Source organism: Sceloporus undulatus, chromosome 1 (genome assembly GCF_019175285.1).
Source record: "Sceloporus undulatus isolate JIND9_A2432 ecotype Alabama chromosome 1, SceUnd_v1.1, whole genome shotgun sequence".
Classification (NCBI taxonomy): Eukaryota; Metazoa; Chordata; class Lepidosauria; order Squamata; family Phrynosomatidae; genus Sceloporus; species Sceloporus undulatus.
The window spans coordinates 104,708,987-104,725,679 of NC_056522.1; the positions used below are offsets into that span (position 1 = coordinate 104,708,987).

At 39.2% G+C, this 16,693-nt stretch overlaps 1 protein-coding gene across 2 annotated transcripts in view; it reads right to left on the bottom strand.

The window, feature by feature from the left end:
* The window catches only part of SLC35F1 (solute carrier family 35 member F1), a 288,718-nt gene that overhangs the window by 20,634 nt on the left and 251,391 nt on the right, over window positions 1-16,693 (bottom strand). For both annotated transcript variants that reach the window (XM_042445873.1, XM_042445874.1), the window contains exons 6-7: window positions 14,783-14,835; window positions 10,072-10,226 (exon numbers count right to left, since the gene is read on the bottom strand). In XM_042445873.1, the coding sequence (XP_042301807.1) occupies window positions 10,072-10,226; window positions 14,783-14,835 (208 nt within the window). The remainder of the gene's footprint in view (window positions 1-10,071; window positions 10,227-14,782; window positions 14,836-16,693) is intronic.

The window sequence follows — 16,693 nt, forward strand, 5'->3', positions numbered from 1 at the left end:
CACTTCATATTTCATGCTGATGCATTAAAATGTGTAGTTTATCGCTGAGGAGAAGAAGCTTGACTCTGGAGTGACTAGGTCATCCCCACAGCAGAGGCTGGCAGAACAATAGGAAAGAATTCAGTCCAATCACAAAATATGGCTGGTGGGAACCCAGCACAGGGTCTTCTCAGTGGCTGTCCCTAGACTCTGGAACTCTCTTCCCAGGGTGAATAACATGGCCCTCTCATAGCTGTCCTCCTATCAGCAAGCAAACAAGGACGTAGCTGGGGGGGTCGGGTCCGTGGGGTCCGGACCCCACTTCCATTAGATACAATGAATGGTGTGTGCTGCCGCGCCACCACACCCAAGCCCCATTATAATGGTGGCACTTAGTCTGGATCCCCCCTCCTTCCTAAAATCCTGGCTACGTCCCTGAAGCAAAGACTTCTTCTTTTTAAAAAAATCAAAACTAAGCGGTTTTAAAGGAAATGAGAGTGCTGTAATGTTTTTAAATGCTTTTATCATTACATGTATGCTTTACATTGTTTTAATACAGTTAATAATTTAATTCTATTTTAATGCTGATCTTTGGCATGTTTTTTTTAATGACTATATTGTACTCATTTTAATTTGTAAGTTTCTGCAAGTCCCAGTTTTGGGGAAAGGTGAGGTATCAGTAAAGTTAACAACAGGAGAAGCACCAAAATGCACAGTACAAAATGCTGCAGTTATCCTTGCATTATTATTAACAGTAATGAAAAGAGCACTGAAATCTGAAAGGCGAAAACAGTGAGGAGACATGCCTCATGTGCTCTGGGATGGTAAACTGTTTATTCAGTGTTAAAAACTGAATAGATACAGAATAAATAGTTGTAAACACACCCCATACAAATGTAGTTCATTCTCATACAGGGCTTTAATCTCTATGGTCCTGTATTTTGGAGAGTGTTTTTACAACTCCATTGAATTGTTTGGAAGGCCCCTGAAGAAGGCGTTTTCTCATTGTGGCTGAAATGTGCTGGGGTTTTTTTAACACTAAATAAACAGTTGACCACCCTGGAGCACGTGGAGTTTGTCTCCTCACTGTTTCCTGCATTACTATGAACAGCAACATAGAAAACTGCTTGATGGTATCAGATCACTGAGTCTCCCTAGATCAGTAGATACTTCCTGGCAGGAGCAGTCCAATATTTCAGATAAAAGTCCTTCCCCGTCCTAACTGGAGAAACCAAGAACCGAGCCTGGGACCTTTCCCATACAAACCACATGTTCTACTTCTGTATTACAGCCCTTCTCCCTAAAAGGCAGACCATTATGTGGTAGAGTACTGAGCAGTAAGGAATGTCTACAGTACAGAGAATTCACAAGGGATCTGTAATTCTCATGCAGTCTCACATTACAGCCTTCTGCTCACCTGTTTAAACATATATGAACCTATTTATGCAAGAGGATCCTTCTTGAGATGCTCTTATGACCCCAAATAAGACACTAAGAGTTCTGCAGTCCTTTGAATTGAGAAGGACAGCCTAGGAAGATTTAACTCTTATACCACAGTATTGTTTCTTAGGTTCCTTTGGGGGAAACCATATGAGATGTTCCATATTCACAGAAGCTTTCATTTCTAATTTGAATGTTCTTCCTGTCTGTTCCCAGTGTGTTATGCTTAAAGGACATTTCCTGACATTTTCACCTGAGAAGGCATGGCACACTATTGTCTAAATCCAATTTTTAGTCCAAACGTGGCTTTTACTATAACTTTTTCACTCAGTTAGTCTCAAAGGTCCTACAATATTCTTTTGTATAGAGGATAACTGGTAAATCAATGAAACTTGTGTAAGAGTTGAGTGACCAACTTCACATTGGTTCACTCTCTCTATTCTGCTTTCACCTAACAATTGGATTTGGCCAATTTTTGCTGCACCCTTTTGTGACTCAGAAATTATTTTACTCTTTTCTTAAAGTCTGGACCAAAACCTACAATGGTGTGGAAACTGGCACTGGTAATTAGGGTAGAAATATTGTGAATGAATCTCTTTCTCTTCCCCATCCAATCTCATGTCACATGCTTCCTGCACCTCTGGAACTGGCAATAACTTTCAGTTGTGGGAGGAAAGATCTGACTGGCTTGCAGTTGTGGGAGCCATTTAACTATGGTCCTATCCCAGCCTAGCACCAGGTGTCTGCATTGGAGCAAAAAATCCTGCTGGAATTAAGAGATTCTTTTCTTCCTCCAATTAGCGACTGCAGCACTGCTGGTTAGCACTGACAGTTGGGCTTCCAGGTTTTCAAAATATGAAAAAGGACTGTCAAAATCCATGACATGTAGGGTTCACATTTGCCTGTATTTATGAAAATTCATACTTGGTTTCTCTTTGGGCAACAGTCCTGAATTCATTTTTATCTTATCGGAATCATCTGTGGTGGCAGAGAACTTCAGATGAGTTGATTTGCTTGTGTAACATGACCTAAACTTTCCTTAAAATATACCCTCAAATACTGGCCTTTTGGCATCCTATTCAGTCTAAAGGGAAAAGCTTTTCACCACTAAATTTCTTCCATCATCATCATCATCATCATCATCATCATCATCATCATCATCATGTTATTTACTTCTTGAATTTATACCTGGCCTTTCTCCTGGGGTTGGGATCCAAGATTGCTTGGGTACACCTGACAACCCTAAAGGGCACCTGGAAAGCCTAAGTGGAAGGCAAAGGGTTAAAGCCCCCAACACACAAGGTTAACAGACTCTTGAAATTTACTTTTTAAAAATTTATTGACACCATTCCTAATAATGTGAATAACATCTCTTCTATATTTGCCCCTGAAACATTTATGGTGCTATAAGATCTGGAGGAATTTTCTGTTTCACCCATTTGTGCATTTCCAATAATATTCTCTTCTCCCTTTAAATTAAAATCTCTATCTTTTCCCTTATCCAGATACTCCATCCAAATTCTTCAAATTACCACAATGCTGTTTTTCAGAATAACTGGTAAAAAAGGGGGAGATAAACGAGAACAAGAAATATTGCCAGTATGGAATAAACAAACAAACAAAACAAGCTTCATTTATATACCGCTTCATACCGCCTAAGCAGTGTCTAAGCGGTTTACAACTGTAAGCTAATTTGCCCCCAACAGTCTGGGTACTCATTTTAGCAACCTCAGAAGGATGCAAGCCTGAGTTGAGCTTGAACCCTTTTGCTGGTCTTGAACTCGCAACCTTATGGTTTTGAGTGAGTGGCTGCAGTACAGGCATTTAACCACTGCGCCACCAGGGCTCCTAATATAGTTCAGTACAGCTGGCTTATTGGTTAATGGCATAATACTGTGTACTGGGGCCTTTTTGTTCAGAGCATGCTCAGTATACATGGCTTTGGTAGCAGAGAATGTGGGCTAAATTGCTTATGCAATCTAGTGGGAAAGTAATTTTCATATAATAACTAAAATTCGGCATAAGGCTTACAAACGAAATCTAAGAAACCTAAACTAGCATTAACACTGATGGAAATGACTACTAAATCTGCTTGATGAAAAATGTAATTTATTTTGCTTGCGTGGGAGCTGCTAAGGCACTGGAGAAACAAAAGACGCAATACATACTTCAGGAAATGAGCCTTCCGGGGATCCAGAGTTTGGAAAAGTTAGCTTTTTGGACTGAAATCCCAGAATCCTCCATGACCCATGTCAGTGACTGTGCTGCCCAGGAGATTCCAGAAGCCATAGCTCAAAAAGGTAATTTTTCAAGCTTTGCTGGGGTCAATGAGGAATAGTGACATGTGTGTCCTTAATTTACCCCAGCATGAGGTTGAGAAAGTGCCTTTTTGTATCCTATTTACTTCTCTATCACAGACTTCTTTCTTGTGGCCTCTTCTATTCCCTAAGTCTTCTTCCCTCCTCCTCTTCCTCCTGACTGAGGAAAAGGATGAATGCTCAGGCCAGAAAGGCTTGCAGTTATTTGATCCTTGAACTGAAGCTGCCCATAGATTGTAGTCTTGAGACATCACATTTTACTTAGACAGAAAAAGTATCTAAGGAGTGGGGTTGAATAGGATGTGACAGTATTCCAAAAAGTGAAGCATTTTGAATTATAAGCTGAGATGTGAAAGGTCATGTGAGAATAGAAACTGATATGTCCACACTGGCCTTTTTGAACAGCTTGTAGCCTTATTTCAGCAACAAAATGCTTCACTTTCACACATTCCAGATAGTTGGGAGGAATTACATTTTGGCAGTTCCTTCTGTTCTACCTTCATGCTAAGAAAGAAATGGTGGATATCCCATACTCTTTTGATTCAAGGAAATGGGGGAGGTTGTGTGTCTGAAAAGAGTATTTCACCCATTTCTCTCCAAAAAAAAGGCAGAAAGAGTTTATCTGAACTGTCCTTGCTGTTAACTTTCAAGTCTTCCCTCAAGGGATGCGAAGTGTTATGCTTGAATTTTATACAGGGATTTTAGCACCTAACCACAGCTGGTGAAGTCTGGATCCTTACATCAGGGGCCATTCTGGGTGGGTCTCAGCCAGTAATAAACCACTGGAGTAAATGTAGAGCTTTCTGCTTAAGTTGTGCTATGGGGAGAAGGCTGATAACAAGCTACCTCTGGTTATTGGAAATGCACTTTCAGAATCTATGCTTATTTGTTAAATCCTCAGGCCAGGGGCACATCAGCTTGCTGTTCCCAAGTAAGCCTTTGACAAAATAAGAGAAATGCAATTTGTGTTCTCAAGGTCCATTTCAAAGTGAAAGCCCCAAGTAACTGCATTGTAATTAAAATGGAAAATTAACTCCCCATATTTTAAGTAGCACATTCAAGGTGTCATGAGTCACAGCCCTGGATTTCTGATTTATTAGAACCTTCCATCTCTGAATCAATGTAGGTTATGACATCAACCTCTGTGGGGCACATCACACCTATTAATGGAAGATCAGTCCTGCATATGTTTCAAGATGAAATAACCCCTTGATACAGTAAAACAAGATCCTAACAAAACATTTGGAAAAAAAACCCTCCCTCTTTCATTTAGATTCCAAAGCTCTAAAATCTAAGTAAAATCAGTTTCCTGCATTTCCTTTTGATTTCCAGAGATTTACTGCTGTAGCTGCAATAAAGCTGTCAAATGATAAAAGTAACAGCACAGAGAGGAGGAATCACAGCAGTTACTTGAAAGCATCATAAAATTATGTGCTGCAAGAGGTATTAAAATGCTCAGATGATTCTAATTTAGCATGAAGCCATTTATTTTCCACTGAAGAAAGGCTTTCGCTCATTGGTCAATCGGCTATAAAACAAAAGGAATTAGTGCAGCTAAGAAGGGGTGCAGCTGGGCTGAAAACAGAAACAAGTGGAAAACATGCAGAGTAAACAGACCTTAGCAGGATAATTAATAGACAGTATTTAATACTAATGTTTTCTGCTTAAAGGGATTGCAGACACTTTAAAAGGTTGCCTTCCTCATATAAAAATAATGCCAGGGGAAACAAAAACAAATTATACGACTGAATATACAGAATTACAAACTCAATTAGCGGGAAGCTGAATTCAAGTCAAAGAATATAGACTATTCGGTACATGTGCTATTTATAATTTGCAAATGTTATGTCAATGTTTCTGTAATGCACAAATAGTAAAAATTATAACCCTGCCAAGTTTTGATCAGCAGTAGCAACCTAGGTACGCTTAATCATAGCTTCTAATCCTTAACCACATTTCAGTATTACATCTGAAGCATGTTTATTTTAAAACCTGGATGTGAAAACTTGATTTCAAAAACTTTGCTTTCAACATACACTGGTTAAGCATTACATCTTAAACCTGGAATTTCAGCAATGCTTTGTAAAATAACTTTTATAAATCCTTACTGATGCTTTTCTATGTATTTTAAACTACTGTATATATATTGGTTATAATATTTTGTAAATCACTGTGAGTCCCAATTTTATGTAAAAAGGGAAAACATAAGTGAAAATAAAATAAGAATGAGAATAACAACATGAACACAACAAATGTTGATGTAACTTCCCCATCTTTCCACCCACACTGCTAGAAAGGTGAGAAATAAAAGCTACATATGCTTGCTAGAGAAACAGCTCAATCTGCTGCTTATCATGATCCTATTGTATATTTGGAGTTAAGGTGAGAAAGCTAATTAATTTAGCATGAAACTATTTAGCTAGCATGGCTGAGATCCTGCATGTGACACATAGCTATCATAACCTAGTTATCCTTTGTCTCCCAATCTCATAGAATCATAGAGTTGGAAGAGATCGCAAGGGCCATCCAGTCCAACCACCTGCCATACAGGAACTCTTAATCAACGCATCCTCGACAGATGGCCATCCAGCCTCTGCTTAAAGGCCTCCAAGGAAAGAGACTCCACTACACTCCAAGGGAGTTTGTTCCACTGTCGAACAGCCCTTACTGTCAGGAAGTTCCTCTTAATGTTGAGGTGGAATCTCTTTTCTTGTAGCTTGCATCCATTGTTCCGGGTCCTATTCTCTGAAGCAGCAGAAAACAAGCTTGCTCCCTCCTCAATATGACATCCCTTCAAACATTTAAACAGGGCTATCATATCACCTCTTAACCTTCTCTTCTCCAAACTAAACATCACCAGTTCCCTAAGTCATTCCTCATAGGACATGGTTTCCAGACCCTTCACCGTTTTAGTCACCCTCCTTTGGACCCGCTCCAGTTTCTCAATGTCCTTTTTGAATTGTTGTGCCCAGAGCTGGGCACAGTATTCCAGGTGGGGCCTAACCAAAGCAGAATAGAGTGGCACTATTACTTCCCTTGATCTAGACACTATACTTTTACTGATGCAACCTAAAATTGCATTGGTCTTTTTAGCTGTCGCATCGCACTGTTGACTCATGTTCAACCTGTGGTCTACTTGGACTCCTAGATCCCTTTCACACATATAAGTCTCCTTAAGCCAGGTGTCCCCCATCCTATATCTATGCATTTTGTTTTTCTGCCCTAAGTGCAGTACCTTACATTTCTCCGTATTGAATTTCATTTTGTTAGCTTTGGCCCAGCTTTCTAGTCTATTCAGGTAATTTTAAATTTTCATCTTGTCCTCTGGGGTATTATCAAAATCTGACCTACTACAACCCAACTTAAAAGCTTGTCAGTTGTACCACATGAAGGAATTCTTTGGTGCTGGTGTTCATGGTGCTGAAGGATGAAATGTCCATCCCATTCCTACTAGAGGGCTGTGGTGCAGTGAGCAGAAACAGGGATCCCTGTGGAGTCTTTTTGCAACTCCTCATCCCACCTCAGCTCTCTGGCATACGTATGTGAATGTGGGCTGGATGCATCATCCTTCAGGACCCCACTTGCTAGCATCATATTGCTCCTTCATTCAGTACAGTTGTTTGGCTTATAAGGTGGGTTTTAAGAGCATTTGACCAGAAATGTCAACAAAGGTCAATAGGTGTGGGTCTGGATAAAAGAATAAGGAAATGTGACTTGCTCAACTCAAAGAGGTAGTGAGTTTTGCAAAGCTTTACATTCTTCCCTGGATAAAGTAATCATTAGTACATTAATGCTGAAAATTAGAAATAGATTTCAGAATATTTATATAACTCAAGAATAGGATGGATCTTATTGTCGAACTGTTGTGCAACATTGTAATAAGAAAACCAAAACAATGGGCTATCTCTGCAATGGTTAGGTGATATGGAACTCTCTTCCGATATGAGTCTTTCATTTCTTGTACCATAATTTTTTGTAGGCATATAAAAGCTTTTATGTTCTAATAATATATAGCATATATCTTGAATGTATTATTCTAGTTTTAAGCAGCAGTCTTGAATTTTCTTTTTCTCTCTTGACTGTAAACTATGTACAATATTTAATTAAGTCAATTGTTTCCGTTCTTTAATCAGAGAAAGAGAGTATTAAAATTTTAAAGAATATGTGCTTCCGACAGAGTGCAACATGTGATTAAAGGTTATTTCCCCCCCCTTTTTTTTTAACTTTTTTAATAATTAGGGGCTAGATAAAAAAAATTACTGGGTACATCATTTTGGAATGGGGTTTATTTGTTTCCTTTTTGGTTTGGAGAAGATCAGACTCCAAAGACCTATATGATTTGTTTGCATAGTTGAAGGTAGTTGAAAGTGGAAAGAGGAGAAGGGAAGTGAAGTGAAGTGAAATGCACTCAGCTATAGTGTCTTGGAATGAACTGATCTCAAAACTTAGGCCTGATACAGATTAGCACAAAGTGCCAACCTGGGGCTGATTTTAGGGCGTGGGAGATTGGAGCGTCCGCACTCTCCCAAGACCTACTGTGTCATAATGGCTTGACCCCATCCACACAGGGGCTGCCATGATGACATATGCGTGGTGCAGCATCCAAATAGTGTGGTGCCGTACGGGTGTCATCATTGCGCACGAGCGCACCAATGGTGCCTGGCATGTGCCCTGAAAAGTACCCGCCAGGAGTTGGTTCTTTTTAGGGCTCCCAGAGGCCATGGTGTTTGGTTGCTGTGGCCTCTGTGTGGGGCAGAAACGGGTAGTGTCTCAGCGCTCCTTTCTCCCTGTCTGTATCCCCCCTTAGCTGGTTCCTGGAAATGATTGTTTATTGTGCAATTTCATTTTCCCATTGTCCCCATGGGTGGAATATTTGCTGCTATTTCAAATCACAGATGGGAGATAGCAATGGGGATTTCTTTCTCTGGTAGAGACTAGAGGTTGGGGTTTGTCGGAGTTGGAAGGACTATGGAGTCTATCACAAGGAGGCCCTTCCGTGTGGCAATCGTCATGCAAGCACCGTCCAAGTATCACGCAAGCGCCATGGGTGTGATCCCCCATGGCGCTATGGAAGTGGAATCATGGCTCCTGCTCCGTTCCCATCATGCACTTGTAACTGGGGGAGCCTCCTGGAGCACTTTTCTTATTAACGGGATAAATCGTTAATAAGAAAAGCGCTCCAGGAGGCTCCCTCAGTTACGAGTGCATGACGGGAATGGAGTGGGAGCCGCGATTCCACTTCTGTAGCGCCATGGGGATCACACCCATGGCACTTGCGTGACGTTTGGGCAGCGCTTGCGTGACGTTTACCACACGGAAGGACCTCTGTGTGAAGGAGCCTTTGTGGGCTCATGCTTGTACTATGTGATTTATGCTGGTGGGCCACACTGATGTACCTGACATCACAAGAGTCCACAATAGATTGTATCTAAACATTAGGAAGAATGTCCTGATGGTATGAGATGTTTAACAGTGGTACACATTGGCATAGAGTGTGCTGGAGTCAACTTCTTTGGAGGTTTTTAAATAGAGGCTAGGTGGCCATCTGTCGGGGGTGCTTTGATTGTGTTTTCCTACATGGCAGAGAATTGGACCGGATGGCCCTTGTGGTCTCTCCCAACTCTATGCTTCTAGCAGAAGTGATATCGCATCACTTCTGGTTTTCTTTTTGGCTGATTTTTGCCTTTCTTTTCCTTGTATTTTTAAAAATCCTTTTGCTCTTGACAGTTTCAGGTACTTAGGGACACAACCACTGTATGGAGAAAAATTATCTGAGATTTGAGGGCATGGGAAGCTTCAAGGGTTGCACTTCAGGGCACCAAGGACCACACTTTGCCCACCCTGGGTTAAATTCACAATATGACAAATTCAGGAAGGAGAAAGACAACAAATTACTTGTATAAATTCGACATTAAAAATAACATAAATGTGTGGGTTTGCCTTTTTTAAAATCTCATCAAAATAATTTTTAACAAGACTGTTGACTTGTTTGACAAAGGCCTAATTTTTATTCCCATTCCTTTGTTAAGATGTTCTGAGGTCATGGAAGGGCCAACAGTACTTCTCTCAAGAAATGCATAGGCTTGTATCCCTTGGTCAGAACTCACCATCACAGTCAGGAAGCACAGCGCACAGCTCTAAAAAGGGCCCTTGAGGCTGAGAATGAATGTTGTCTGTGATGGACTAGTGCTCTTCCGTACAATGCTACGCATATAAATACTGGAGTGAAAGCAGGGCAGAGATGTTATTGTTTTCCTTCTATTGATTTTTCTGCATTAACGATGTCTTTGCAAGAGAGTTATCAATTATTCAAGTATAAGTGTGCTCTATTTACCTTATAGTGGAAGAGAAAAAACCCACAGAAAAGGCTGTACAAGTCTGCTGTAAGCAGGGAGAGGTTGACCGCTGTAGCACTAGTTTTCTTAATGACCACAGGCATGAAACTGTAGAGGCCAAACATGCAAGCGCTAAAGCCAACATATAGCAAACCTGAAAGAAGAAAAGGTTCAGAAAGAAGAAAAAAAACCACCTGTTAGTAGCGTTGCCAGTTTTTCAAAATAGCAATAGGACATAGTCGAAATTTATGACACACTGAGTTGACAATCTGGAAGAAGCTATTAATCAATCTTATTCTGTTGATTTCAGTTAACCTAGCCATGTATTTCTTTGTAAAATTAACATATTGTCCACATTCATATGCACACATTTCTGCCTCTTTGAAGAGCTGTGGTTGTTATTGTTGGTGTGTGCCTTCAAGTCATTTCTGACTTACAGAGACCCTAAGGCAAAATTAATGTGGTATTTTCTTGGTAAGATTTGTTCAGAGAGAGTTCGCCTTGAACTTCCTGAGACTGAAAGAGTGTGACTTGCCCAACGTCACACAGTGGGTTTCCACAACTGAGTGGTGATTTGAATCCAGGTATCTAGAATCAAACACCAAAACCACTAAACCTCTCTGGCTCTATGAAGAGCCTGCACCATCAAACACAAGATTTTTGGGCATCTCCTTAAGTCTATATGAAATGAAAAGTGTTTCAACCCTCAAATAGGAGACACCCATTATAATAAGGGACACCTGTCAGCACTATTAGGGACAAGTTTACCAGGCCTCAACTAAGGGACATTCCCTATAAAAATGACACCTGGCAATTCTACCTGTTAGTATTATCTTGGAGAAAAGTATTCTAGACGCACAATTTCTGCCGGGTGGGAGGATGTTAAGAATTCTGCACCATTTAGAAGAATAATAGGATCTCTTCAAGGTGTTTGGGAGAAAGAAACTGCCATGCCAGTTTGTTGAAGTATGAATGAAAATGGCTTTATTGTTTCCATAAAGAGAGGAAATGATTTAACTGAGACAGGGACAGAGGGTGATGTAGCTAGATGAGTTTTGATCTTGGACTAAATAGCCATACGAAGGTCCCCTTTAGATGACCATGTTGTATTATTTCAGTTGTAAATCATCCAAGTAACAGTTTTCTTCTCCATTTACCATCTGTCATTCCAAGTACTTTCCAAGTGCTTCTACATTCCCAATATGTTAGAATCACCAAACAATTTCCTGGCCTTGAAATACTCTAAGCATGTATATTTTACATTTTAAAGTCCAGTCATAATGCCAATTTAACTAGAATGATATGGAATATGATTTTACTGATGCTAAGATAGGCAAATTACTCTGTAATTTTTTTCATTCCTGATGAGAAAGAGTATGTTTACACCTCAAGATTCCCTGGTTAGCAACTGTGAGATCATAATTTAGTAATTTTGAAAAAACATGTAGACAGTTCTTCTACACACACATGCATATGCCATAATTTTTTTTGCATAAAATTCAAGTTTTATACACAAAAAATGTTACATACAGAAAAGGTCCTGTAGTGTGAAAAACCACTGAAAAATGTTCAAAACTATTCATTTTTTGACTAACAGGGAGAAAATCTTTAAAATTATTCATTCTTGCATGCATGAATAAAATAACGAAAGACTTTGATCCCTTTGCTAAACATACCAATGTGGAAATGAGCACTGCTTTATTACAGAAAAGGATTTTTTTTTGTAAATTGTAAAATGAACATCTGCAGCCATGTGCATGCCTGGGCAGATGTCCCCTAACTATAAAATTTTAAAATATATTTATAAGAAAAAGAGATACGAGTCTATGAGAAGTGCCATCTGCCTTGGCAGATCCCTGGCATGTCCATTTCAGACCAGATGCTGTTAGTGGAACTGTCTGGTGGCATCACCTACTTCTCTCTGTGTGTTCATTTCCCTTTCCTCCTCAGGCTGCATTAGGTTGACTTTTCCTAAGTCAATACAAAGACAGCATCACTGGTAGATCCAGAGTATAGAAAAGTTACTTTTTGTAAATTAACTCCCAGAGTCCTCAGTTACAGGAGACTCAAGTTTAATTTTAATACTTTTTATCTGTATTGTAAGCCGCCTTGATTAAAATATTGGAAAGGCGGGATATAAATAAAATTTATTATTATTATTATTATTATTATTAATTCACATTTCAGTTAATTCATTAAGAAGCATACCTCATTTGCAAGCACATTCCTTTTACATACATATGGTGTGGAGAACACATGCAAGGAAGGTTTAAACTCCTTTCTCCATGGTTTCACCTCCTGTGCTGCTCAGTTGCTTGGAGGATGAGGTGTAAGCTGAGCAGTGGCACACAGGAGCATGCTCCTTTGGGAACTACTACTTCACACTGTTCTGGATGTACTTAGCTTCCTATGTCCTGTACCTTTTCTAACAGAAAAGATGAAATACAGGACAAACCTTTGGAGCTTGTCATTTTCAGGTGTTCCAGGTGCCCTGAAGTAGTAGATCCCATTGAGCCCTAAGGAGCAGGGTTTCAGGGAGTATGTGGGACCAAAGTTTTCATCACTACAATGAGCAGTTATGCCCCCAGAATCTTGTAAATCTTATTTTTAAAGATTACAATTCTGATACTCTTCCAGCCAGTATAGTCACTTAACCTGCTTACTGGAGGATTTTGGAAGTTGTACCCTCCCTGTAATAATTTTTCCAAGTTCAGCTGTACATGTTTGGGTGAAGGGTATGTTGTTGTTTTGTTAAAAAAGAAGGGTATCTGGAACAAAGGAGCTTGATATTAGCCTCTTTTGGGTTTGTTGGAGCTGGAGGATTTCTTTCTGAAAATCCTGACCTGCTGGTGCTGTCAGCTTAACCTATAAACTTGTAAATTTATACCACAAAACATCATTTTCTCCATCTCAGTAAAAAGAGGAATAAACTCCAGAAGGCACTTAAACCTCTCCAGTGCTTGAAGAAAGAGACCAACTGTGCTTCATATTGATTTGTTGCTTAGCTCTGGAGCTGAATTGTAAAATTCCTAAGACTTCTTGCAGCAGAACCTTATGGCAGATGTGCATGGCCCTGTTAAGGTTTTGGGATAAGAAGAAATGATGAGTAAAAGCCCAAGGGGGACAAAGAGGTCTTTTGCATAGCTTATTAGAACTGTATTGCTCAGGCATTCCCCATTGTCACTAGCTTTTTTAAACCTGCTGTTTTTGATGTGCATTCTCAAAGTAGGTTAACAGGGAGTTGTAGATGCATTTTCAACAATTTATGTAGATTCTCATGATGAGTGCCATTTTGTGTTAAACTTGCAGTTTCATATTCTCCAGTCTCTTTAGTTTATTCTTAGCTTATCCTGTTATTGCAAAGGTAAAATGACATTTTCCTGAAGATATCGTACCTAAATGATGATTATTATAGAGAAAAATATTTGCTTAACAGATTCAGATCTTTGTCTGTGACTGAATTCCTTCAACTAAAAAAGTACAGTTCAGTACAGTTATCAGATGCAGTGCATAGTCCAACAGGATTTTGTCAACAGCTAAACATTCCTTTAGGTTTTGCTCAATAAACTGTAATAACAAATGAAAATGTCTTGTCTGTCTGTCAGAGCCAAGGTTCTAGGTTTCAAGCCCATGAAATCTAAGTAGCTAAAGTTTGCCATGTATATGAAAGGATCCTACAATTACGTATCTTCACATTATTTTTTCAGCCATGTGGCTGTGCTGCCATTAAGGACAATGAGACTTGAACAGATTTTGGTATCCACAGGGTGGTCTGGAATGGATCCCCTGCAGATATCGAGGGCCGACCGTATACTTTAAAGCTTTGAAAGAGTGGTCCAAGGGAGACAATTACAGGACTTTCCCCTCCTTGCTGCTGTTGGGCTTACCCCTCTTATGAGAATGGAGTAAGGCGATCCTTCTCTCTGGAGGCTGTACAAGTGCTCCACATGAATGATTATGGTTATTATTGCTTTTCTCAGAAAATAGCATTTTTAGCACAGAAAGCAATATTTCACTGCAGAAACAGCAAATCATGTGCAAAAAATGCTGTTGTCTGTGGAGATAATGCTGTTGTTTATACAAATCAACCATGTGTGAATTTTATGCAGAATAAACCCCCAATTACATTTCATGGGCAGAAAAGAGCATTTTCTGTACAGGAATTAATATTTCAAAGTAGAAATATTAATTTATGTGCAAAAATGTTGTTTTCTGCACCAAACAACCATATACAAATTTTGCACAGAATAAGTCCTGAAAGCTGAAGATTCTTGTTAGTCAAGGATTCTTTTCATCAGGGTTTCTCAGAACATGGAAAAAAATTAGACTATTTTAAGACTATCTTTGAATATTCTTTCCACCCCTAGTACATATCTTGGGCCCTTTTACACTACACAAATATAGCACTATGATTCTAGTTTAACTAGCACAGGTAATCATATGGAATGCTGGCATGTTCATTCTAAAGGATGTTATTATGGCAGTCACAGTGGAATCATAGCACTATAATTGTAAAATGTGGAAAGGCCCCAGGAATGTTTCCTAGCTCCATACAGGACAACTGTGAAAATCAGGTTACAAGTTATAGTCCAGTCTTATTTCAATCTTTTTACAGAAAGAGGTTACAAACACCACCATTGTAACCATACAATCTCAAACATTATTTCTTCTTTCACCCATAATTAATAATGCAGCAATTTGAGCTCTTACCTATTTGCCAGTCCCAAGGAACTTTTAATAACTCCTTGTGTTCCATTATGGCACTGAGGGTGAGAAAAAATAAATAAAGATAAAGTTTGATGATAGGAACTCAGATGATTTTCAGTTACCTCCTTAAAGTGAGATTTATAGCTCTATAACTACAGACTTGAAAACTCTTGCATATGATAAATGCTGTTTAATAAATGTTATCTTTATGTGCTCAGAAACAAAGTGGCAGAAGAGTAAAAATCACTAACATTTTGAACTGGTTTAATCAAAAAAGGATAATTGCCTTGGATCCTATTTTGGGAGAAAGGTGGGATTTAAGCGAAATAAATAAATAAAAAGTATTAAAAAGTATTAATAAGTATATACAGCCCAAAGCTGTATATCCACTCTGTATTATATACTGACATCTATTATAAGCATTAATACATTTGAGAATTCTAAAACAAAAATATTAACAAGGTATTTTATAAGAAATACACTTTCTTTCAATCTCTGTGCCAAAAAAAAAAATCCAAATAAATCAGAGATAAGCAGTAACAGGACATACAGAAATAAACACAATGGAATAGGCATAATATAAGGACAGATCAAGACTGAGGACGTTGAGATCACCACTTCTCAATGTGTATCAGACACTGATTCTGTATGCCTTTACTCAAAAGTAATTCCTACTGATTTGAAGGTAGCTTGGAAATAAGTCACTGGGAATGTCTTTTAACTGAACATAAAGAACAATGCACTACTGAAGACTAACACCAGGGAATTTTAAATCACTCTTAATTATTACTGTCTCATTCACCTACAGTGGATATTTCCATGCAAGACAGTTAGCTTTGAAAAATGAATACCTCCATTGCCCTGTAGCATTAGAATCCTATTGAGAAATAACAAGACATAAACACGTTTGAAAACTAGAAGGCAACAGATCTGAAGAACTGGATGTAAGAAGAACTGTAGGTGACAGCAAGTGTATGGATCAATCAGCTTCCAGAAGCTCCTAACTTGTTGTGAAAGACATTTTGTGAGAAGTTGCGAGGGATTCTATGAGACACTGTGATTGAGTAAAAATGCAGATTTTTTTTAGCTGGAGATACAACAATTTTTATGCAGGAGTTCCCTGAGACCTGAAACTAATTACAAGGGTTCCTCCAGAGTAAACCGATTGACAAAGGTTGTTCTAGTTAAATTCATGCTGCGCTACTCACTGTTAAGTAGAGATACAGATAAACACTGCTCAGGCAAGTTTTAAAGAAGAATATGAAATATCCGGACAGGAAAGATCTTCAAATAGACAAAATACATTAAATGGCAAGGTAACAGGGATGATGGGAGTTGTGGCTCTTCACCTGGCCTGGAACTCACCACCTGGTTGTGCACCACGCTGACCAGTTTTGGCCAGTTGTTATATCTTTGCAAGAGTTGCAGAGAACTGGCTGAAGACCCCGACAAACTCTCCAAGCCTTCTCACTCTTGCTTCCACAGAAGTCTTCACCCTTCTTCACCAGGGTCCTGCTGGTTCTTGTAGCTTCACCCAAGACACCAGACAACTCAGTAGTCTTATACAGTGGTGCCTCGGGTTACGAAATTAATTCGTTCCGCAGCCGCTTTCGTAACCTGAAAAGCCTTCGTAAGCCGAATTGCCATAGGCGCTAATGGGGAAAAGCCGCGATTCCGTGCGAAAAAGCCAAAAAAAGCACCAAAAGTTTTTTCGTAACCCAAAAAAACATTCGTAACCCGGAACAATGATTCCCTATGGGATTTTTTCATATCCCGAAAATTTCGTAACCTGGGTATTTCGTATCCCGAGGTACCACTGTATAAAAGATCTACTTTATTCTACTATATACACAGCTCCAAACAATACTCAACTCCTCACTCTCCAACCCACTACTACCCACAAAATGCATTGGG